Source organism: Cupressus sempervirens, chromosome 6 (assembly GCF_028749045.1).
Source record: "Cupressus sempervirens isolate cs-2001-9-10 chromosome 6, ASM2874904v1, whole genome shotgun sequence".
In the NCBI taxonomy this organism is placed as follows: domain Eukaryota; kingdom Viridiplantae; phylum Streptophyta; class Pinopsida; order Cupressales; family Cupressaceae; genus Cupressus; species Cupressus sempervirens.
In genome coordinates this window covers 1,978,267-2,005,103 of record NC_143123.1, presented here as the reverse complement: position 1 = coordinate 2,005,103, position 26,837 = coordinate 1,978,267, and the positions used below count along the sequence as shown (strand labels likewise).

The 26,837-nt window shown below is 36.8% G+C and overlaps 1 protein-coding gene across 1 annotated transcript; it reads left to right on the top strand.

The window, feature by feature from the left end:
• LOC149550681 (membrin-11-like) lies at positions 1 to 26,547 on the top strand. Its single transcript, XM_089786244.1, has 4 exons — positions 1 to 362; positions 3,466 to 3,586; positions 16,321 to 16,470; positions 26,229 to 26,547. The coding sequence occupies exons 1-4, from the start codon at positions 97 to 99 to the stop codon at positions 26,388 to 26,390; spliced, it is 699 nt and encodes a 232-aa protein (XP_089642370.1). The 5' UTR covers positions 1 to 96; the 3' UTR covers positions 26,391 to 26,547.
• The last annotated feature ends 290 nt before the right edge of the window (positions 26,548 to 26,837 follow it).

Sequence of the window (26,837 nt, the reverse complement as noted above, 5' to 3'; positions counted from 1 at the left end):
AGACCATAATTGCAGTTTGAGCCATCGATATAATTCTTGGTCGCAGCAATACTGTAGAGAATTTGAATTTGAGACACAGCCTGAATTTTTTTTTGAATGGGGGGCGGAAGTTTATCAGATGTTTATCAGCAGTCGAGGCGTCTGCTTTTAGAGGTCAGGGATGGATTGGAGAGGCTGGAGCGCTTGGAATCTCACTCATCGATTTCATCTCCCAGAGCAAGCGGATGGTCACACGATGACTCTGCCCCCGACCTTGCTCAAACTCTCAAGCGCGACCTATCTCAGCTCCAAACATACAGTGCCGACATGGACAGGCTCTGGCGCTCACAAATGCCCAAGTCTCAGCGGGATCTGTGGAAACGGTTAGTACCCTATTCATTTTCCGATGCTTAGAGATCGACTTACATGCATGTCTGTTTTCAGGGTACATATGCACACCCTCAAGAATCCATATTACCTAATTCGTTTGCGATTGCTGTAAATCATCTCATATAATTATCGATGTGGGTTTGATCACACCCTTGGAAACATGTGTTACTCAATTCTTCGTTTCTCTAAATCATCCCATATAAATATCGATGTGTGTTTGATCACACCCTCAAAAACATATGTTACCCAATTCATTGGTGATTGCGGTAAATAATCCCATATAAACATGCTTGCGTGTTTGATAGTTTATATATAAACTGGCATGTGTATAGTACACACAATTGGTATTCAACTTTCGTATAATTTCCTGTTATCAATCTTTATTGGCCCTGCTTTATATGCCTGGGTCTCACAACATACGATCTAGAGAATGGTGTCATTCTAACATATCTATTGTACGGTTGGTCCCAATGACGAGAATGGGATCTGGGTGGCACTTTCACAAAGTTACATAAGCACTTTCACAAAGTTACGTAAGGAGGGATGCAGGTACCACTTTGAGCAGATGGTAATCCCTTCAGGCAAGTGCTGGGAAAGCAGGTGCAGATACTTTAGAAATACAAAAAACAAGCACTTAGGGCACCTATGCCCCTCAATGATCAGTGTATAAAACATCCAAGAGAGTAGAAGAGTAAGAAAGGGAATTGGAATTTGACATTTTAAAACAAACAAATTAATGAAATGTAGCAATATTTGCAATTAAGATGAAGATACCTGTGTGGGTTACATCGATTAATCCATGTATCGGAAAAATTTAGAGGATCAAGTAGCACATCAAGTTCCAAAGTTGATGAATCACAACTCACTGTATCATAATTTTCATTATGGGCCTACTAGGATAATAAGCTAGCAAGACAGCTACGGATGTAATCCTTTGTTAGAGGAAGTGTTAAAAGAACATTAAGAGCTAACTCATGAATAGTTGAGGCATGAACCCTGTTAAATGAAAATACAGTTCATAATTATCCAGAATCTCCATATGTAGATGACCCGTCAGGAATCCAGAGAATCTTGAAGGTTATTTTGAACACCCAACTCCCTTGAGGTTATTTTAAATAGTTATTACATGTCTGCATGAAGATGATAACCACCACGCAGGTATCCATAAGGACAAATTAGTTGTCCATGTGTAATAGGTGAGTAATGAAGGTACAACCAGTGTTTTTTATGCATTTAATGTTTGGATTTATCCAAGGGAGGCATTCGGATATGATAACCAACTTGGTTGCTGTCTTAAGCATTTTAAAAGGACTGATTTATGCATTCTAAAGAGATCAAAACTCTATGTGGCAATTGCATATCAAGGCAACTTAATTTAGTATTTCATAAAATTTTGAGATTTTCTTATGGTAGTGGTCTAGCCTTTGCATCTCACCAATTGATATGATAGCATGAATGGAGCTTAGTTGATTAACAATCGGACAAGATTGACTATTTCTTCTGTAGATACTATACATTATGGTGGCATTCTGGCATGAGTATTAATGGGTTTTATGAGTACACGTCTGGATGGTAGACAGGTTATAATTCTCTTACCCTGTTATAATTTTGTCATATTTACTAATATTATTAAGACATATTAGTCTAGATAGACATTCTTTTGTTTGATGTTATAATGTAGTTAGAATACACATAGAAACAATACCCAGAAGATTCTCACAATAGCTACACACATATATACATATTTGTGTGTGGGTGTGCATATCTGACTTCTTTAAAGCATCTAAGCTCTCTAGCATGCCAGCTGAATGCACGCCGAACATGAACATTCAGCTCAGTCTTTTTGTTGCCCTGCAAGACTGACTGTTTACTGAGACTTTCGATCCTTGAGTCAACAAACTGATACACCAAGGTTTTTGTCCTAAGTGCCAAGCTTCTCTAGCAGCATTACTTCTCTGTAACAAATTGGAAGTTTGATTTGTAATTTTTGAAAGATATCTTTCCTCTTTTCCCAGTGCTCTATATACTCCATTTCATGTGATTTTAGATCAGTTTCAATTACTCCTAATTGGTGGCAGCTAAGAGAAATGTTCATCCCAACTGAAAGCTAAAAGTAATTTCTGACATAACTATTATTTAATCACTTGGTTACAAGTTAAAGGAAGGGGAGATTATATTAGAGGCTTAATATAGTTTGTATTTGTGAAAATTCTCTCCATGCTTAACCCCTTTCAGGTTCAGATTCAAGTTCACTTGGTTCCTCTGTCTTCCTGCAAACGTTTTTCCCACATATGCAGGGAAGGGGAACACCAATTTGGTTTTTCTTTGAGTGAGGATTAAGTTGCAGATACATTGACAGATTTGTTAAATTGATTGCTAAAATCCAATCTGTATTGCTGCTGTTTTGTCTTATTTTATTCGACTTTCCCTTATTCTGTCTTTAAAGAGCCCTCTCTTGAATTTCATGCATTAATGTTTCATTTCTAATCTTATGTTTTCCTCTGTTATTTCCTGTTTTAGATATGCCAAAGTTTCTATTTTCTGCCAATATCTTCCATCTCTGTCCTATTCATAGCTGGTTCCTGCAATACCCAAAATCTGCTATACCTTATTAATTTTGGGGAACTAAAAAGTAATTTTGCTATTTATTTAAAATTGAATGATTTAAAGCACCAGATCATAAATTGAACCAATGAGATTCTGTCTGCTACAAATAATAGGAGCTTTTGAACTATCTTAACCTAAAGTGTTTTTTGGCGAGAGAAGAAAACTGTGTTAAAGGACTATTTCCTTCTTTATGTTGAAATGTGTATCTGCGATATTTCTCATCTGTTCAGGTAGAGCTGTGAAAGAAATAGTACAGTTGGTCTGTTAGGTAGCACCTGAAATATTAATAACTCAGACCTGAGACAACCACATGTGATTTACTTATGCTGCTGATGCTCCATCACAATGTATAGGATGCAATACAAATCCTTTTTTGATAGCAGAGCTAGTTGAAGCTAGTTGAGTTAGTTTTAATGAGGACAAGACATTTAAAACACTGTTATGACCTAGATACGGAGACCTTTTACATGAGTTGTATTGTCTCTGCAGAAAGTTGGAGCAGGTGGCAGAAGAAGTTGACTCTTTGAAGTTTGCTCTAGACAATTATCTTTCCCGGCGCCACAGACGTCAGATAGAAGCAAAGGAAAGGGCGGAGCTCTTGCAGAGAGTGGTGAGTTAGATTTATCTCTCTGGTTATTTATACTCTAGATAAAATAAAAGGTTTGGATTGGTTTTGAGGAGTTATTTTTGGTTCAAGAAACATTTGAAATCAATTCTAAGATTTCTTAGTCCACGATCCAGTTGAATTTAAATCTGTGAGTCTTTTGGACAGTAAGTCTGTTTGTAGGTGACTGATTTACAAATCCCTATGGGATCTCTGAAATATGGAAATATGATAAAATGGCCCAACTTTCCAGATGCCCTGTTTTAACCTCGTCAGCTCCCCTATTTTCCAATGGTAAGCACTTTCCTTTCCATTTTGTGGCTATTTTAATCTGACAGTTCCTATATGCTATCAGCAATTCATCCTTCCATTGCACTTAGTGGACTAGAATGCAGCATTCTCATCAATGGCGGGTTGAATATGGTTGATGTTTAGGAATGTCTTTTTTTTATTTCAGTGCACTTGATCTCTTTATTTTGATTACAATGGGCTCCTAACATTTATACAACAAGGGATATTTTTATATCGTGATAGAGTATTTTCTGCAAAGAAATTTGCCTTGGTACTCTCTTTTTATAGCATGCAAAAAAGATTGGCAGCCTGAATCTGTGTAGGTGGCTTCTACTCATGAAGCTTAGATGCCTATTTGTGCAGCAGTTAATACCATGAATTCCAAGGCATGCTCACTTTTGTACTCTAATTATAACAAGGAACATCACCAGGCCCAGGCTTGTCCTGGAACAGGATATTTTGTATGCTATCATATTTAGCATGTGGCTTCCATGTTAAAGTCTGCCTTATTGCAATGTAGTGGTTTGAACTTGGGTCACTTGTCTTATGATTGTGCTTTTTAATCTTTATACCACTATCCTTTGTACACTGCCAAGCATAGTCGTGCTTACATCTATTTTTTTGAATTCCTGTCTCAGCTGCTGTTTAGAAACTTTGAGGGCTGAATTCATAAGTGTAATGTCAAACTTCAAGCCACAGTAGGTTTCTTGTGAAACAACAAAAGATACCATCATCCAATTAGCTCACAGTCCCTAGGAACTGGATTTCAAGCATCCAGAGTTTCCTATATGACCGGTGTGGCTACCCACTAAATATTAGTCAATGTCATCATTGCCCGATTCACATGGAGCATTGCACTTCATCACTGTACCAATATAGGGTGTAAGTACTTCCCATTTGCACTTATTACAATGAACAAATGTTATCTATCTAGATGCATAGTAGGAACAATACTAGTGTCAATATTTGTAAAGCACAAGACTAGATTTAATTCTATTTTTGCCTTTATGACAGACAACTTACTCAGTACCAACAGAATTCACATGACAACAATCAACAATATCAAAATGTCAGAAACTGCATCCCAGCTAACAAGGATGGGATTCCTGATTTACTAAAGTCAACCATGTTCAAGATCATTTCTTGTCAAGTCATTGTCATACTACAATCCTCATCGAACTTAAGACAAATCAATCTGCATTCTAGTTTCATTCTGTGAGCTCAACTGATTCTTAATATAAAAAGGCAGAGATCTTATTTTCCTTTAGAAATGAAGACCTTTACCTTTAAGGATATTGATGAACTTTCAATTAGTGGTACAGCTGAAATGGAAGTTAAAGATGTGTCCAAGCAAAAGAAGATGAGTTGTCAAGCATCCACTCCTTATCATACATGCAACATGAATACAGACTTTTCAAATTTCATGAAGAGTATGATGGAGAAGAATAATTGGGATGAGAAACACAGAGAGCCATATAGAAATCGGTGAACGGTTTGAAGATAAAAGCCATGAAGATGTATCAACAAATGTCCTTATCTGGATGCAACCACAATGTGTGTTTTGTGGAGCATTTAAAGTTCAAATCAATTCTCTTTTTGAATCCTCTGATCAAGTAGACACCCCTTTATCAAATGATATCTTTGGGAACTCTATATCAACGATGAAGCAATGAAATAATCTCATGAAGGAATCCAACGAAGTTAACTGTCATGTTGACTATATCGCAAGCTGGTACTTAAAAGCTTCAGGTGATGATCTCCTCTATGTTGAAGGTGTCTACCTCAATTCATTGTTTTCAGAAGAGTGCAATTCTAGGAATGATTCCCAGATTACAAATGTTTTTCTTCTTCAGTTTGGTTTCCAGTAGAGAAAGAAGTCTCTGAAATTTTCTTAATAAAAGAAGAAAACAATATTATGACTAAGGATGGTCCTATGCTCTTGGAAGCTGACACTCAAAAAGTGGATTTATTATTTGCTTTATTACAAGCTTCTACATATCATGACTTATATGAGGGATGTCCAATTTGTGGTTTGATCTCTTCCAGTTCAAACAATGAGAAGAATAATGAACTAGAGGATATTGGTATGCTTGACAAGATGCTAGAAGTTATGATCAATAGTGTTCAAGGTGGTACTGTTTTGATCCAAGAGAGCTCAGAGATTTATGATGAGATATGGTTTTCTGGTCTATTGTTTAATCTTTCTTGTCTGACATGTCAGTTTGGTCAACCTACTGAGCTTGCAGGGGCTACACATATGTACTTCATCTTTTTTGCACAGGTGCCTATTTGTCTGAGGCTGTTTTATGACTTTGTATGATCATTTTGGGACAGCCTAAGGTAGGGATACTTTCCATGTACATATTTACGGAAGAAGTTTTTGCTCTTTGTTTGCTTGGCTTTTGCATTCCATTTTTGCCTTGTCTCTATTTTTTTCGATCAATCTATTTTGTTGATTCACCTTGTGTTTGTTGCCCAATAGGTAGGGTACTGATCCTTGTAGAGTGGTGTAGGAGCAACTAGGGTTTGGCTAAACCCTCATCATTTTTGGCTTGTAAGTGGTCTTAGCCTAACCACTAAAGAATAAAGGGTTAAAATGAAGTCTCTAGAGTGTGTTAGAGTTCTTAGGGAGTCATTCTAGGTGTTGGGAAGAAGTTACCTAGAATTGGGCAAAAGTTGCCTTGTCGGGTCAAACTTGGTGAAACATTGACCATGACTCCAAAATGGGTGCAAATGTGTAAAATGCCTTTAGATATGCCATTGAGACCTATGTGGGTCCATTGGAGGCAAAGTTGTCATGACAAGAAATGACAACATTTGAGCAATGATCCAAAATTTAGTTATGGATTGGTTTGGACAGTTGAGACATGTGCACCTGAGCTTTATAAGCTCATTTCAGACAAGATTGAGGAATTGGAATTCCCATTGTACGGTTTGGAGTTTGAATGAAGCAACTATTGTTGCATTTCCAGTTATAGTTGTCTTGTAACTCAAACATCTAGAGTTTGATGGATTGATCTGAGGAACTTGGTTGCATATTTTGGAAGTGTATTTGAAGGATTAACTCTAAGTGCAAGTGGAGATTCCAAGTTTGTAATTTGGCAGTATAGAATAAATCTTTGTGTTTTGCATAGTTCATTGTCTTGATTGGAGTGGGTAGCATAGAAATGGCTCTACAATGATTTCTACTAGTTGAACCTCCATGGCTAGTGGAAATCTTTTAGAGCATTGTACATACTTTGTAAATATGCAATTTAGGGTTAATATGTTAAGGTTTGCTATTTTTGGCATCAAGCCCTAGGTGGGTTCAGGCATACTCTGAAAGGTGTCTTGATAGTTGCAGAATACAAATGAAGGAGGAGATTGATTGGTTTGTGCCAATCAAGAATGTGGAAGTGAAGAGCTTCAAGTAAAGATCCTATGGCCAAGAGTTAAAGAGATTTGGAGTCCTTTTGAACACCATTTGAATCCTTAAAAGTTCAGACAACAAGTGTAAACTTGAAACCCTTGTTAATAGGCTTGATTCTAGGAAAGTACTGTATGGACACCATGAGGGTCAAAAACCTAGAAAATCTCCAAGTACTTTGAAAAGGGTGTCTGGAACACTGATTTGTTTAGGGCCTTGTTAAGGTAGTTTGTGAGATATTGACCAAAAGGTCTATTAGGAGACCTAATAGGGGCTAAAAAGGCTACTAGCCTAAAAGATGGATTTTGAGGGGATTGATAAGAAACTATGGAAACATGTGACCTACACAACTCCAAAATTTGCAAATGAACTTGTTTGGAAGCCTAGCAACCCTCTCCACCATGGTTGAGGTCCTTGGAGGAATAAGTGCAGGGGATTTGAATTGAATCATTGCCTTGGAGTGAGAGCAAATTGGGAGTAGTAAGTGATAGAGAAGACCTTTTTGAGGAGGGGATAGTTGGGTTGAGAATATCTCCTAGTGTAGGGTCAGTAAAGAGCCCTAGAAGGCCAAAGTTTGAGCCTTGAGAAGTTCTAAAGAAAGTAAGGACAAGAGTTGAAAGGTCTCTACCTATCATAGACATTCAAGATTCTTGCTGAAAATCTTGTTATCCCGTCCCAAGTCAGAGCTAGCTGCTAGACCTGTTTCAAACTTGGCAACTTTTAAACTTTTGGTAGCTGAATTCTTGTTTGGGAGAGTTCCTGGTGTAAACATTATCCAATCATCCACAAATGATATCTTGCCACTTTGAATCACAACATATTTCAAAGCCTTTAGAAAGAAGAAATACTGAATACAGCCTACAAAAATTATTCAAACATTAAAAAATTAAAGTTGATGAAAAATCCTTTTATAGGATGGTTTTCGGTGCTCTATTTGCTACTGTGGGTTTGTTTTTGCTCAAGATGTCCTTTGGTTTGTAAGATATTAAAGCTTTAACTTTTTGCTAGTCAAGTTGTGAAAATGACTGAACCAAAGTTTTAGTGGACAAAAATTTATTCAGGTTTATGTGAGGTTATGAAATGAATCTATGATTTGTCATGAGTTGTAATTTGAAGCTAAGTATTGAAGCTGTGAATTGAACCAAAAATATCGATGAGGAGAAGTTGCTAATCAACTTCAACAGAGTTGATCAACCTCATTAAAAGATGGCAAAAGGAATATTGATTTTATGATTTATCGGCACTCTCACACAAGTTATCAACCTACCACAAGAGATTGATTCAAATTATGGACTGGTGGGAAGATGCTGATGGGAAAAAGAAATGCAAAGTTATGAACTTGTGAGATGAGGCCAGAATGTTGATGTGAGAAAGAAATGCAAAAGTTATTCACTCAGGCTAAAAGCTGTTATCACTTTTACATGAGTTGCAATTTCTATTGAAATTTTGATGGAGAAATTTAAGCGGATGAATGTAAGTCTGGCAATGCAAATTTTTATTGGCAATCTAATGTTGGTTGACAATCCCCCACTAAACACCGAATAAAAGCAGTTAAATGATTGTCAGAACTTTACCCTATTTGGCAAATCGTTTCTAAATGGCTCATTGATATCTTCAAAATGGTTATTAATTGGCTCCACATTGCCACTGAAATTAGTGAAGTGCCATTATATGAAATTGTAAGAAAATATTTTTAAGTGCTATTATATAAATTGATAAACTTCATTCAGAATAGTGGAAATAATTTATTGGCAATATTTACGAGTTAATAATTAATTTCAAATTACAGAACAGTACTTTATCAGTGGCTCCATTCACGTTGACAACTATTTATGCAATTCCAACAAAAAATGTTTTCAAAAGTTTTATAAAGAGACCAATAACTAAAGTAGTTATAGTAACTACCGAGGAAACCAATGCCTGGGAAGCATAATGGAGGCATGTGAATCGTCTGACTGAAATGCCTCAAAAGAAATGTAATCTTGTGGATTTCAGGATCATAGGAAATGAACAAAATGGATTTGTTGAAAAGGGTTTAGAAACTTTCTGCAATCAGAGGCACAAATCCAGAGTCCTTGACATCTGCTACAATCCTAACTATTTGCGGTAGAATGGGAACTTTAAATCATAGTGTATGGATATCATCAAGGCATGGAAGGTCAAGAAATTTTGTTAGATATTGTGTTTGTTATTGTGCTGCTAGATAGTGTGCAACACATGCCATCTGTTTGACACAATGCCTCAAAGAGATGTCATCTCATGATGCAATAATTGTGGGATGTGTGCAAAATAAATTACTTGCGAAGGCAATAAACACTTTCAAAGAAAAACATCTGGCAAGCATAGAGGTATATGAAGAACACATGAACAAATTGACAAAATGCCTCAGAGAGATATGGAATATAATGTTTGTGGGTATATGCAAAATGGATTTTTTGGAAAGGCTTTAGAAGCTTTCAAGCAGTGCAGATGGTGGGCAAGACAATGATGAAAGAGAGAATTTTTAAAAAAATGCCTGAATACAACTTGATTAAAACCAGAAAACGATATACACAAGTAACAAATGAAAATGGATCTGCTTAACAGATGCAAAGTTCTAGAAATTGGCTTGACAAATGAAGACAGTGAGAACCTTCAAATATGTGCTGATTGCTGTGTTGCATCTAAATTCAGCACTGTTATTAAATATGTAAACCATTCAACCATTTAAACTCGGCCAATTTTCTTGTGAACTGATATTAGATTACTTACAATGCTAAATAAAACAATCTGAAAAATAGGGTTGCATTATAGTAATGGACATTGCATTGTTTACCTCTATTACTGAAGGGATATCCATCAATACTTAACAAAAGATGATATTTTTGTTGGATCAACTTGGACGTTATGGTTGTGAATGCTCTGACCAACATGCATGCAAGCTTAGACATGGTGCATTGACAAGTATACAAACTGTTCAACAGAATGCCTACTTATGGAATGCAATGCTTGTAGGATCTATGCAAAGCTGGAGAAAATAACTTGACATATGGAGGCAATATTTGGATTCAAGACATCTCCTCAATGCTGTGGGAGAGAAGGAAAATAATTATTTGTCTGTTGCCATAGTGAAAAGTTTGCAATTGCATTTGGTTTTCTACACATTGTCAGTGATCTTTTGAAGATTACTGGTGATGCTAGCAGCTAAACAAAACAATCTGAAAGATAGGTTTGCACACTGCATCAATGATGTGACACTCATCATAGTATTTCTAAAGGGAAACCTTTAGATATTGACAATTGTAGCTGCGGTTACAAATGTGCACATAACAGATTTATTAAAAAGACCAGAGAAACTTTTATGCAAATGGAATTGTCTTTTGTAAGCATTATTATAGTCTCTACCGCAATCCAAGTTTCAAAACAGGAGTCAAGTGATGCGAGACAAGAAATAGTGTTTAGTTTGTTCTCAAAAGTCTCAATCTCTCCAGATTACAGATGATAGAAGAGAAGGGCATTTAGTGCATGAAGGTTTTAAATACCTCAATAACATTAAATTCTCATGGAGAAAGATAAGAACTTTGCAAGAAGTTGTGTCTATGAGGGCCTGCAACAATGTATATGTAAAACGGATTTATTTAAGTGGTTATTTAAAAACTTCAATTAATGCAATCATCTCAAAAATATTATGGCTTTGCATTTAATCAACATGAGTAGGATGAGAACTTTTTATTGGCCAGCCTTCATGTGGGTAAATTTTGGAATATTCTGTAGGTTATGATCAATGAATTTAAAAGCCACTTTGATATGAGTGCAATAGAAGAATCATGCCTACATGCATCATAGATCAATGAAGGAATTTTGAAGGAAATATGGTAATTTTTAGATATGATTTTACTTGATGTCAATTAACAAAGACAATGGTTATGTAGGTATATGTAGAAAAAGAGACCATTTACCTTTTGGGCTATTTGGTTATGTGTCCTAGAATGAAATGCTTAGCAAATGCAGCTTGGAATCATCTATATAGATGTATTGCTAGATGCGGAGGTGTTGTCTTGACTAAGAAATTATGACATAAACCTTTGCTATCAATTATGCATCTCAGTCTTATGAAAGTTACAAGGTTGACTCACAATATGGAAGTTACAGTTTTAAAATTACCTTTTTGTAAAAGACTAATGCCACTTATTGCAACTAGAAGTTAAAAAGGAGCCTCGCTTTTACAAAAGTGATATGATCCCTAACATAGTGAAACTATTATATTTTGAGGTTACTGGGTAGTTATCCTCTAAAGCCTATAGAAACAATGAACATTGAACATCAGCAAATGAAAGAGTGTCAAATTATAATATTTTAAATTTATAATATATATCAGATCAATAGTATGAGTATCTACTATCTAATAGTAATCAATGATCATATGAGTCATGACATCAATGGTAAAGATGATTACAATAATTATCATGTGCCATGAATCATGATATCAAAATGATGCAGAGGAAAGGGCGATGGACCTCTCACATAGGATAAGTTGCACAAATTTGCTTACAAACCCACAACTTCCTAAAGTGCTCAAATGGCTTTATAGAGACTCAACCCAACCAAGGTTACTCCAGACACAAACCAATGACATATTTAATGTACTTAGGGTATATAAAGATGGACTAAATTGGCTTCAAAGTTTCTTGACCTATCCCTTTCTCACAATGGCAAAAAGACTCCAAACTAGCCTAATGAGGCATAGAAATCAGCATTTAGCTCTTTTTGTCTTCAAACACAACTTTCCGAAAACACATGGAAAACTAAAACCATATTCAGATACCCTTTGGCCATTCTATAACATACCTTAAGCTTAGGTATTGGTCTTTTGGACGAAATAAGAGTATTCAATACCCTTTGGCCATTCTATAACATACCTTAAGCTTAGGTATTGGTCTTTTGGACGAAATAAGAGTATTCAGCCTGTACCCCTGCAAATACACTCAAAAGTTGGTGATTTTACAAAGCAACTACCATTTAAACGTATCCCCAAAGTCTCAACTCTTGGACAGTATCAAGAAATGTTTCAACACCTCTAAATATAAAAGGAATTAGACTCAAAACACGTAGAACACCAAAAGCCCCAATTTGGTTGCTTCAAATCCTTATTTTGAGGGTTTCTCCAATCTCACTCTTCCAAACCTTTCCAATATCAATTGGTGATTGATTCACCATTAAATCCACCATAATAAACAATTCCAATCATAAAAAGACCATGCATTAAGCCCAAACTCCTGCTGCTACACTTGTGCCATCAATGTTTAATGGAACATGCCCTGCTACAACCTGTAATCACACTTTGCATTCAATCTTTTGTAAGTTTTAAGTTATATTAATATGGTACAAGGTTAGAAATCATCAATCCATGGATTCTCTGCCTTTGAGTCCATGGAATTACCAAGAAAGCTTCAAAACGATGAAAGGAAAACTCAGAAATTCAAACTAATCTGCTGATCATGAAAGTGCAGTCATGTAAAATGACTCTCAAATCCTCTAAAACATGTAACAAAGCCTTCAAATAACCTATTGAAACCTTCCACAACGGTTCTATGTTATATCTTTAATCCAAAACAAGAAAATCAATGCTAAACAATGGATTTGCTGATCCAAACATGTATTTCATTGAATCTCAAAGTTGTCTGTACACTCCAGGCTTTCTTGCCCATACCATGGAGTTCCAATTACAATTAGGAATCAAAAAATAACTTCCCCAACCTCTTCCAACCGGTTTGAGGGATTAGTTAAGTGGTTAAACCATAAAAACTCCATTTCCCTCCTAAATAGCATATTTGAACTTTTAAACAATGAAAATGAACTAAAACTTATTAAATTTAACTCCCTATGACTCCTAACTAAGGATTTCGTCCTTTTAGGACCCCAAAAGCATTTCAAAACTCCTAAATTCATGTATAGACTCATCCTTAACCTTCTAGGCCTATTATGCCATGTTTTGGCAATTACATTCACTATGTGCACCAAGTGCATTATTACAAGTTATTCCATCTATCATGGATCAAGTCATTACATCCAATGGCCTAATAGCCATATTAAAATATTGAAAAGACCTTATAGGTCTTGTATCACCTTCAAACTCATTAGTCATCTAGGTGACCCTTCTTGTCTTCAAGAGGGTGCCCTACACCATAAAATAAGTATATAATGCAAACAAAAACTACAAGTCTCCAAGAGTCCAAATCAAAATGTTAGATGAATGATCAATGATCACCCCTTGGAGGTTGGAACCAAAATAACAAAAATAGAACCAAAAAAATATTAAAATAATTCCTTGTTTTTATTTTTTAATGTCCCCCATCTTGTTGCCGTGAGAGACATCCTGACATCCCCCTGCACCCATAGAGGACACAGAGACATCTCGCTGTCTCTGCCGGAGGTGGCGCTGCCTAAGACGTTGAGACGACGTCCCCGTCTCGGGTGCGGCGTGGTTTTGGTGGGGGGATGCATCCCCGTGTTACACTGAAATAACATAAACCTTTTGTTTGTTCAGTCATTTAATTATTGGCTAATTGAATTAGCATTATACCTTTTCTTTGCTCAGTCAATCCTGATCGCAGTTAAATTGTTAATGCTACAATGCTTTATTCCTTTGTTGCTATTCCATTAGCATACAAAACTCAACTAACATAGGTTAGTTTCATGTAAGAGCATAAATAGTTGGGGAATAAATCAGCAAACCAAAAGAGTAGGAATCTTCAAAATAAAATCAGCAAAATGTTGAGGAAAATTTGGATTTAAGATGCAGCAAGTAAATATAAAAACCGGGCAATTTTTGGCTTGGTTAAGAGTATTTTCCCTTCAAAAATTTTGTATAGATTAATTGTGATTTTTTGCAAGGAGCAATCACAATTTCTATCAATTACTCGCCAAAAAACCCTAAATATTAAAATAATCTTTGACCAAAGTCAACCAAAAACCCAATTTTTTGGGGAGTAAATTGGCAGAATGTCCGATCAAGGATTATTCGTGATTCATTCCAGATTTCTGCTTCTGTGGGCTAGAAGATGTATGGTGAAAAAATAAGAACCGAGTCTTCCTTAAAGTAGTTGTCTGGCCATTCTTATAAGCCTAGATCATTTGAGAATCTTAAAATATACCAAGTTTATTCTTGTGTGCTGCTTGAGAAGTGTTGGGAAGAGTTGCGTTCCTGTCTGAAATTGAGCATAAAGCCTATATGGCTCGAGATCGTGGTTAGCAGCTTTAGCTGCACTTGCCATAGATTCCATCAGAATTTAAGCATTTCAGGTCAGCTGAACTGTTTTGGACTGATTTTAAACATGTTGATTTTTGCAAAATGAAAAAACCAAAGTTGCATGGATATGGATACGGACACAAATATAGATACGGTATTGGGTACAGGTACGACCATTTTTTAACACCCCCAATATGGATACAGCTGGACACAACATTAATAAATAACACACAAACATATATTTTGCACAGTTTTCTTAGTTATTATAGGAGATTTTCATTACTTCAAAAGCAATATTAACACATAAATGATAAGTATTTATAAGTTAATTTAACACTTTGCAATATGTAAACATAGTAGAGTTGCATTAGAAGATAACCCAAACAATGGGTTGCTGAAATAGAAATTCATTTTATTTGCCTTTCTCATTTGGTGCAGGTTTTGTTTATACCATTTTTTTTAGATTGCTTTAATAAAGTTTTTTTTTATATTAAATTTGGGAAGATTTGCGTCAAATCTTTTTAAAAATCAAATCCCATAGTATTTAGCACAGTTGGGAAATCAAATTTTTTTCAGCAGATCCACGGGTACAATATTTGACACGTTTCTGGGCAGTATTGGATACCTTTCCAAATTGAATACGGGGATACGCGCACCCAAGGAGGGACAAAGGAGTTTCCAGCAACTCTGGAAAAACCAGAAAAAAAAAATGCATAAAATGATTGAAAATAGCAATTGAAACTGTGAGAGAAATAGCCAACAGCTCATCTGTATGGAAGAGCTGAACGGCTTGCTGCTATTCTGATGGGCATACATCTTAGAATTTGGGTGACATTTTCTGTTTTGTTTTCACAATCCTTAATAGTGTAATTAATGGAATCAGTCAGTCATACCTTCAAATCTCTCACCCATTGTTCATAGTATCATACAGTTGATTGATGGTAAAGATGATTTTTACCCAGAGATTTACATGTGCTCTTGTCATCTGTGTCAAATCTCATGGTTCAGAGGCCTAGAAGCACGATCCTCATTGTGTTAATTGTGGCATGAAACCTACTTCTGCATTTTAAAGCGGCTTATCTCTATTGTTGAGATTCATAATTTAATAGAATTGTGTAATAATGGAAATTAGATAAACATGGAATATGACAAATTTTGTGAGCACAGAATGTGGATGGAGGAATATGCTTAAATGATTAAATCCAATGGGGAGACTACACAGCAGGTGCTGGACAAACCTGTTTGGTTGATTTCTGAACTTCTATGACATGTTCATGGTGATTTGGTTTTAAATGACTGAACATATTTTTCTTGTTCATTGTTTACTGTTATTACATCTAATATTCATTACTTTCTATTTATTACTTTTCAATATTATTGACCTCTTGTAGTAATATTGAAATTTAGAATGTAAAATTAGGCCTAGCTCTATTACTGAGTTTATAGTAGCCATCAATATCTGTTGTTGTACTTGTCCATTTAACTACTTCCTAGGCTACTGATTTTCTCTAATGCAAAAATAATTCAATGACCTTGCCTTTTAATTGCTGCAAAGGGATATGATTCCTGATCACAGTTTCACTCCTGTAATAAGGAAATCTTTATTCCATCTTGCATTTACCATTCATTCTATGCACTCTTTCATGCATTAAAGTTTTTTGACTCCTACCCATTTGCAAATTCTAGATAATATAAATGGTTATCTACAAAGAAATAATATAGACAGATAGACTTTAGCATTGAGCACATATGAAAGTTTTCTGATTCCAAGTCAGATTTTATATATTCTAATATAGTGCTTCATCTGCTTAGTAGAATGGGGACTCTGCTCATGTATTGCAAATTTTTGACGAGGAAGCACAAGCCATGCAATCGGCTCGAAACTCATCATCCATGCTTGATGAGGCATATTCTACAGGGGTAGCTGTTCTATCTAAATATGCAGAACAAAGAGACCGCTTGAAGGTAACTACTGGTGTATTTATCTATCAAAATTTATAGCAGACTCCATCTACATATGAAAGTTAATGGCCTGCATTACTTGGGTGATTAAGTAATTTGTATGTAAAGTCTTGCATTCTTAACATAGGATAATGTTCACTCTTTTTTATCAGCATAATCTCGAATAGAATTATGTATTGCATGCTGTTCACTCTATACTGGAAATTTTGTTCTCGCAAAATGGATGAGTGAGAGTTATAATTATCATTACCATAGGTTATCTATCATATCTTATGGCAATAATAGTCTAGCTATACTTATACAGATGGATATAAAAATTGTTGTCGGTAAAACTGTGTATCAGCCGACGGGGCCCTTCGGGAAGGTTCTTGTTGTGTGTGTATCAGTGGATGGGTTTTTAGGTAGCCAACGGGCCCTTCGGTAATTGTCATGTAGCTGACGGACCCCTTTGGGAAGGTTCTTCGGAAAGTATTTATACACCCTTTTGGGTCATTGTAAATCATTTGAATGTAATGTCTTGGCATTTGCGAATAGTACAAGGAGTTCTGCTGTTCTTGTTCATTGTCTGTGTGCATTAATTTTTTTACCCCAGTACGGTAAACGAAAATGACAGATTTGATTCTAATATGAATGATACCAACAAATGTGCTAGTCGAATAGTTTAGCAATCTCAAAGGACCATTTAAGGTTCAAATAAAATGCAATGCTATTTACTGCAGTCAGGTCAGTTATTTTACTGATCGTTATTGCAAAGTTCAGGTTATACTCTTAGACACAAGGTTTGCTGAATATTATGGGAACAATTCAAATTGAGGCAAACTTCATGAAAATCTTTAAAAAAGGTTTAAGTTTGCCTCAAATTTGTACAGAAAGAATACTGAAGGTTGTTTATTAAATATATTTTAAAATGCATTTTCAATTTATTTTCAAAATTTTTACAATCTATTTCATTCAAAACTCATAGGAACAATCTAGCACAGTGAATAATCTTTTTAAAACCCATGGGACCAATCTAGATCAGTGAATTCTCTTTTTGAAACCCATTGGAGCAATCCAGAGCAACAAATACTTCATTTGAAAGTTTGAAACCTTGGAAGTTGCATCCATCACGATCACATCCCTTCAATTTGATATCATTACCATGTCTTCCCTGGCTTATGAGTGGTATGTGTAAGTTTTGCACCTATCAAGTCTTTCTTCTAGGTTTTAAAAAAACACCATAATTATTAGGGACCACATAGGAATATTCCCACATAAAATGCTTTTATACATTATCACTTTTCCACCTTATCACTATCACTTTTCCACCTCTAGAGGGTAAGCCATCTCTAGTGGATGTGTTGCACAAACTCCTTTCCACCTTGGCTCCAAAAATCCTTAACAAAATGAAAAAGATCATTTAACCGCAAATTAAATACTGATGGTACTCTCAAATGCTATCTGGCTGTTGTGCTCCCATTCAACAACTTGCTAAAACATTTTGAATTTCTAAAGTTCATTAAGAAATGAGAAAGACATTGCAGTTTTAGTGATTACTCTGCTGTACAAACTGACTATTCATCAAAGAGCAACATAATAAATTCACACCAATCTTGAAACAAATAAAAAAATCATTTCTGAAAGATGCAAAACTTTCTCTCAACCACCTTAACCTCATGCACTTTTCTACAACATTTTAGATTTTTCCATTTGAATGTTTGAATTTTATATTTTTTGAATTTTCATATTAAAATGAACAAAGTAGTATGAAAAACTATGGAAGGAGTGAACAAGATGGAGAGAGGAGAGAACCCAAATGCAAATGGATGATGAATGTTTGGTAGACTTACACATGGTCCATGTTGCACCTCTATTGACAAAATATCATAGTAACACGGAGACGCGTCCCCCCCTTTTTGCCCCACGTCTTTGAGATGGGGATGCATTGGGGACTTGGGGACTCCATTCCCCCGTCCCCAACGACGCCACTAGATTCTACCACGTTCGTAGAGGATGGAGGATGTCCTCATGTTGACTATTTGCTGATTTGAGTATTTATGTTCAATGATTGATGTTCCAATTCAATGCAATGTTCAAGTATTTACTCTTTTACATCTTCATATCTTATACTGTAATACATCTTTTCATAACTAGCATTTTATGTACCATATATATAGTATATACAACCCTACCGTCCCCTCATTGTCCCCCACCGATCCCAAACTAAGGCCCCTCTGTTACCCCCATCCCAGAAACTTGTTGCCCTTGTCCCCCACAGTGGTGTATATATGCAAAATACAGAATAGTGGATAAACAAAAACAGCTGCTGCACATGGTCTGCGGCGCTTGTCTGCTGAATGAATTACCTTGGAGGGAAGATGAGTGAATGGAAGGCTAAAAGATAGGTCTCATAGGACACTTGCTATTGTACCATATTGAAGTTGACACAAAAACCCAAAGGCTCAAATACCACAAGTCATTCATATCTACACATGATTATATTGTATGGCTTTATAAATTCATTCTATTATAAGTACCCAACCACTAACTGTCAACTAGCTTATAACTAACAACTAACTAAAAACTAACTATAATAAACTAACAATCACATCTAGGTGTGCAATGGGTACCTCGAAGAGATGTGGTAGGTCAATGAGGGAAACTCTTGGTATATATTTGGTATATATTTGAGCAATACATGAGGTCAATTATTAGCCAATCATTTAGCCAATGCAGAAAATGATGCTGTTTGTGCAAAAAAGGTCTTAATGGGGGGAGAGAGAGAGAGAGAGAGAGAGAGAGAGAGAGATGAGAGTGGTGGAGATATAGAGGAGAGGGAGACAAAGAAACACAGTAAAAGACAAACAAAATGAAAGTAAACTGAAGGATATATAACCAGTGTACGGCCAATAGTCGAAGGGAAAAGGCATCGTACGGAGATCAAGCAGGGATAAGGGCACCGTATGAATATTTTTGAAAGGAAAGAGACTACTGTACGGATGTATAGTATAAGAAGAACATTATATAAGAAACATACAATCACCATACGATCTTCATACAAGCAGGGTATAACAGAGAGAGCCCATCGTATGGAAAAAACAGGAGAAGAGATCACCGTATGAAAGGAAAACATTAGATAGACATCGTACGACCTTGGAGGTAGAAGGAGGTGAACCCCGTAACGCCGCATGGTTGGCCAGGGGACAAACAGAGGAACCATTCAATCCAGAATGTATGGTGTAAATGGGAAAGTTCAAACTTAAAAATTGTAGTCTTATGACACTAAGCAATGTGATAGACAGCCATCGTACAGATGGTACATACAAAAGGTGATATCTATTATTAGTAAACACCGTATGATACTAGCACATAAGTACACCATACGGTAAGGAAGGCAAGGGTAGAAAAGCTATAAAACATCACCGTACGACCTGGAAGAAATCGATTGTTGTACGAAGGGAAAGACAAGGAGTGGTGACATACGGCTGAAAAGAGCATATGAGGATGCAATACGTTAGTTAAGACTTGATTAGAGGCAGAATATACCAAGGAGCAAGCGCTATGGTAGTCGTACAGTCTTAGGAGGAGAGAAGCATTATGTCCATACGGCCACAACAAGTAAAGGAGTTAATACGAATTTGTCAATAGCTGCTGTACCACCATTCAGAGAAAATTGCTACTGACCTAACCATATTTTCTGTCTTCTTCAAGAAAAACAACAAATAGGTGAGAGCTATGCATTCCACCCGTAAGAGGGCTTGGAAAAAGAAATTGGAAGAAGATACAAAATCTGCAGCCATGAACAGGAACGTAAAGACTTTGCCATCCAGAGTATGTATAGCAAGAGGCACAAGTACAGGACCAAGCAAAAAGAAAGGGAAGCAACTAGCATAGCCGGCTGCGACAGAGAATCCCATAGTGCAGAATGTTTCATTTGAAGGGTTGAATGGAGCAAAATGTAGGAAGTGGTGGTAGGAGACACCTGATAACAATCTAGTGAAGGCCAACATTCGAAAGGCACAAGTTGAATGGGTAATACAAATGCCTGTATTCTGTATTCGAGATTGTGAAGGGCTTTTGCACACAATGATAGAAACGTACGATAGGTTCTCTCGAACTAGTGCGTTTTCCTATCTGGGATGCAACTTAGTGATATCATTTAGATCAGTAGACTTCACATAGGTATTCGAGATACCTGGTCATGCACAAGGGGGAAGGAAAATAGATAACAAACCAAAAAAGTTGAGTCGAGAGGTAAAGGCACAATTGATACAGTTGGTATGTGGGGATTTGACACAAACGGAGCAAGAAGCTCTCACGGACACGTCGAAGGGTAGAGGACTAAAGAAGTCCAACGTGCAGGAAGGGCACTGGTGTTGTCTTATGGATGTAGTAAAAAGTTGCCTCACAAGATCCAGTCGCGCTTTAGACATTTCATTCCCACATGTTTCCATGATGAACGAGATCTTGCATGGAAGAGTGTATGACTAGGCTACATTGTTGGTAGAATGGATGTATGAATTTATGACACTGCAGCACAAGACGTTCTACATGCCGCACTATGTCATTGAGCTATTCTTGGAAGCAATGATGCCGATGATCCCCAATGATGCACTGGAGGCCAAGTCGGGACCACTCGTGCCAGGAAAACGATCGATCATGCAATGGAGGCATCTCGATAAATTTGGCAGCAAGACAATGGTTGGATAGAAACAAGTGAGACCAAATGGAGGAAATACTGACAATGGTCACAAGGAGACTTCTTTTGAGGAGAGTGAGACCGATGAGGAGGACGAAGAGGACGAGGAGGTGGAAGTAATTACAACTATACCATTGAGATTTTCACAGTTTGCACTGAGCATCAACACACTTGGTTCCAGTAGGTAGACATGGCATTCTGGGGTTTGGCCAGTTCAGACAGCCAGTGGTGATGATTTCGGCTTTAGTTGCGATTCAGCTTGCTACAAAGACACTATCCATTCCAGAGGCATTAGTAGAGGCACATTCGTCACCGACAGTGACAGCCGTTTCGGAGGTAATGATGGAGCTTGCTCGAGAAATTTTGCCAGCCATACCAGAGGCTAGGACCGAGGTACTTGTACCTGATGAGGAGATGGACACTCAGGAGGGAGTGATGGAGATACCGGCAAACGATGATGTAAGGACGCGAGGTGTCCACTTGGATGTGGTAGGATTGGATGCAGTGGTTATGATGGATATAACATTGTTAGCATCCCCTGAGGAGCCAGACAGAGAGAGTAGAATTCAGAGGTTGAGCACGTACTTGAGTACGAGGTTTCACCGTATGCTAGCACCGCGAACAACATGCATTGTCACACCTATGAGAGAAGTAGATCCAGAAGAAGATCCTCTATAGACATAGGTGGAGGAGAGTCAGCGGACAACACAGACTGAGGGGATATCACATAGCACTGTTGAGCGGATGGTGGAAGCGGTAGAGACGGTGATGGGTGCTCAGCGGCAATTGCTAGTAGCACCAAGAGGATTAGTGATGAGAGAGGCTAGAGAGGCATTCTTCGCTGATGTAGTGACTCTAGCGACTTGGGCTCGCCAAGTGGTGTCCTCTGTAGAGATAGAGGCCTTGGATTTAGTAATAAAGGAGCTGGAAAGTGTGATATCCTTCATGAGATTAGGATGTCTGGTGGCCTTTACAGTTTGTTTTGAGGAGTGCGGATGGCTGAGCATAGAGACTGCAGAGATGTGCCAAGATTGGGCCACCACGAGAGAGGCGGGTATGGAGAGTTGCGTAGAGTCTCTAGCTTAGGAGTAGTCGAGATACATAGGGATGTGTATTATACCCTTCAAAGGAGCCAGGCAGACTAAGTAGTGGCAGAGAGGGCTCGTGAGGAGTCAACTACTAGGCTGGTTGCGAAGAGGGCAGCTTGGGAGTCCGAGAGGACAGCTTTGTTAGCCCGACAAAGTTAGCTGGAAAAGGTGGCAGCTGAGAAGGAACAATTGGTAGTGAAAAAGGAACAGTTGGTAGCAGAGAAGGCACAGTTAGTAGCGGAGAAGGAGCAAGTGGTAGAGGAGAGAGAGATTGGAGAGATTGCTGGAATGATGCAATCAGCCTTGGAGATTCAGATGGAAACTGAAGCAGAATTGAAAGTACGGACAAAGCAAGTGCATAAGCTACGAGCAGAGGTGAACAAGTTTAGGGCACAAACGACTACTACTGCAAGGACACAACCCTCTTCCTAGTGTCAAAAAATTGATGTAATTAGTGGTTTGATTTGAGTTTTGTTGTTTGGTCGTCTGGAGACAACCTTACTTTTTGGGGGGGATGATGTTGTCGGTAATTCTATATTGTAGCCGACAGGTAGAATTGTATCCGAAAGGGCGCGTGACGGTTGAGTCACCCCTTTGGGAAAGTATATGTACACCATTCGAAAGGGACTATTGAACATCATCATAATCATTAGTGTAAGCATTGTACTTGGAGTGCATATTGCGTATATGAATAAAGTATCTATTTTGTGTTACATCTTAATCTACTGAATGCAATAAGTATCCGTTTACCCTATACGGTAAACAAACACAAAAGAGTAGAGATACCCAAATCGAGATTGATGAAGGTAGAGAGTGGGCATGGGGGGAGGCAGGGGGAGAGAGATACTTCAATATATAGAGAAGTAGATGGAAAGGGAGAGGGAGAGGGAAAGAACTCTAGAGATGGGGTGATATAGATAAATAGAAGGTGATACTAGAAGTGAGAGAGATAGGGAGAGATAGAAAGGTAGGGATACGAAGGTAGAGAACGATATGGATAGAAAAATATTGAGAGAAAGGGGGAGATGAGGAGATAAAGGTAGTGAGATAGGGATAGAGGAGTGAGAGAGAGAGATAAAGATATATGGTAGGAGAGATGGAGTGAATAAGAGAGAAGTAGAGACGATGAGAACTAGATAGATAGTGGATCGATATAGGGAAATAAATATAGAGGGGGAAAGAGAGAGAATTTGGTAGAGAGAAGTAATAGAGTGAGAGGTACAGAGAAAGGGAAAAAATAGATATTGAAGAGAAATAGTGTGTGTGTGTATTGGAGAGAGAGAGAGAGAGAGATATGGGGATAATAAGGAAAGTTAGAGAGGCATAGCTTGTGAATATAGATGGGGCAAGAGGGGGGATGCATATATAGCAGCCAGGGAGAGGTGGAAGGAGAGAGAAAAAAGGAGAGGGAGAGATAGAAAGATAAATATATGTAGGGAGTGGTAGAGGAAGCCCAATATATATAGAGATAGAGAGTTGGGAAGATAGGTGTAGAGGGGGCAAGAGTGAGATATCAAGGAGGTGATATAAACAAGTAATAGAGAGGGAGAGGGAGAAAGGTAAAGAGAGGGGGCAAGATAGATATATAGGGATAGAGATAGGGAGGGTGAAATTCTGTGCACTAAACATATTTTATATATATATAATTTTTATTATTTATTTAGTATCATATAATTATCAAAACCTTAAAAATAAAAATACTTTGAAATATATAATCAACTAAGTATACGTTATATATATTATTCAGAAGTTATAATTAAAGTAAATCATACTAAAAGTATCAATGCTTAATAAGTAGAACTTTAATTGTACATTATAATATAATTACATAAATTTAAATTTCATCTTTGAGAAGTTCAAAATTAATTTTTTTATAGTTTTTAATTTAACTGAAACATACTAAAATGAATGATATGCAGGGTATGTATATAATATATGTAATAATTACATGCTCACTGAAAAATGTATTTAATTTTCCCGCGTGCCGCCTTAACTGGGCCTTCATTTGACTTTACCAATGAAATTCTTTTTACATCTCTTTCAAACAACTTGAATACATATTATACTTTTCCCGGTGAGCAGAAAACACAACTGGTATAAATATCATTGATTGATAGTAATACCATTTCAATCATTTTGTATTGCTCTGGAAGGAAATAACCATTGATTGCTAAAATTAAAAGTAGTTTGCCCCTTCCAAATAAGAAAGCATTTGTTGTAAGTAATATTAACATATGTTAATTTATTATTTATTACTTTATTCTATATCATGCACTATAATTCCTAATAGGAGCAACATCTTATATGACTGATATAACCTTTTTTTTTAAATTTCTGGAACAACAGCTTATATGATTGATGTAACACTGGGGATGATTGTTAGCAGCTGAGAGTGATGTTAACTGACAACTGTATAATTAATCTCAGGATTGGAATTTACTGATTTTACTTCTTCTCAGGTTCGGAATTTACCGAGTTTACTTCTTCAAAGGTAGTGCCCAGCTAGGGTTGACTAGAAATATTATAAACAATTTGATCCAACACTCCCCAAGTCAAATATCCAAGCTCAGCTGGTGGTTTTGAAAGACCTTGCTGGAATGCAATACAAACTGAATCCGAGCCTCAAACCTGGGCCAGATTGAACTGATATCCAAGATTTGCAAGGGCCTGATGGGTAACATATAAACCCCCTCATTTTCTGTTGTCAGTTGTGAAGTCCTATTTGGTACTTGTATTTTTGCCAGTAGGGTTTCTTGTTATTCAGCTCTCATTTGTCTTTTCTCATACAAGTGAGCTGCCCTTCCCAAGTGCAGAGAAAGATTGCAATTTCATAACAACCTATCTAATTGTTCAGACATTGCCACTGCCTTTTGGACGTCCCACTTAAATCGGCTATGACAAATCTTTTACCAACAGAAATAAGCCACGACACTCCTTCAACAAGGCCAACAATTGTATTTAACATATTTTAGTCTTAAAGACCAATATTTCACTGGTATCTGCAAAACAATGCGGAAACCTTGTTTCTCATGCCCATAAGCTTTTCCTGCTTATGGCCTGCCAATATTTGGTTCAGAACAGTGGAAAGCACACCTCTGTACTCAACATAGTTTAATTTTCCGCTGAACAACAACAGCTTGAAAATTTCTTGCAGATGTATATTAATATCTTCAAGGAACCCAAAGGCATTCCTGAAACATTGTTTCATCAAGCATCAAATGGATCTGGTTTTGGATTCACCACCTTTAAGCAACCTGAAAATTGTAAGGGTGGTTTGTAATGTCATTGGTTTGATAAATACGCTTGTGCCCCTTAATGCACCTCATGAACAACATTCTGTAGACCTTCAAATTGCCTTTGTGATCACCTACCTTGATTACATTCTTGCCTATAGTAAGACTCGGGAGTAGCACATTGTACAATCTCAATAATTCGCTCTGAATTAAGAACACAAAATACTGGATGCCTTGTAAAGAAAGATAAATAATTGCAAATTGAAACCTTCCCAATTGTATTATAAATGAATTGTGTGATCCAAGAAAGTTACTGCTATACCAAAGTCTAATGTTTAAACTTCTAATGTACTAGTTTAAGATTGAGCTTCTTTATAAATGGGTTTTGTAAGTTGAGGGGTGGATATGCATCTAGTCAAATGTCGAACGGTGGAGTTTCTAGTACAAAATCTTTGCAATAGTGTAAAGCATTATGCATGTCAGGATTTAAAGCCTTCGCTCATTACAATCATATTTATACTTTAATTAGAGGTTAAATTTTTGAAATGCTACATCATTAGGTATAACTTGGTGTTGTATATACAAATGGTTAAGTTTATATGCTCTTATAGTAATGGCTTTTTAGTTTACATGTTCGTTGTCTGAATTCTTACAAGTGATTTTTGGAGACAACATTACAAAAAAACTCTCCTGCACATTTATTTGACTATTTATGCTCTCATGCACTGTTGCTAAGTTGGTTCTTTCATTTGGTTGATGCAGCAAGCACAGCGCAAGGCTCTGGATATCATTAATACTGTTGGCTTATCTAATTCCATGCTGAAAATAATTGAAAGACGACATCGAATGGATAAGTGGATAATATACATTGGCATGTTCCTTACAGTTGTCATTATTGTAATTGTTTGGAGATGGACCCACTAGTGATGCAGCTAAATGCTGCGACTTCAATCACTGAAGCACTTGCAAGGCAGCAAAAGTGCATAAAATTGTAGTAGTAGAATTGACACTGACATGTTATTGTGGAAATGTTTACTAAAAGATCTAAAGATTTTTTCAAATATATTATTCATTGTGGATAGTGACCTCATTTTTACTAAGTCTCCTAGGTGATAAAATAAAAAAATTGCAATCTGTGAGAACTTATTTCCCCTTCTTATCTAGACTTTTGGCTTATTTCCCCCTGTTGACTTTTGGCTTCTTGATATAATAAGTTATTTTGAAATTTGTATTCCTGTACTGTGGTCCAGGTTGAATATATTGTTGGCTGTACTTAGTCTTATGAACATATAGGCAACCGCTATAATGGGAGCATTAAGAACAAACTAAATTTACACATTGAGCAGATATTTTTAACAAAAATAGTTCATC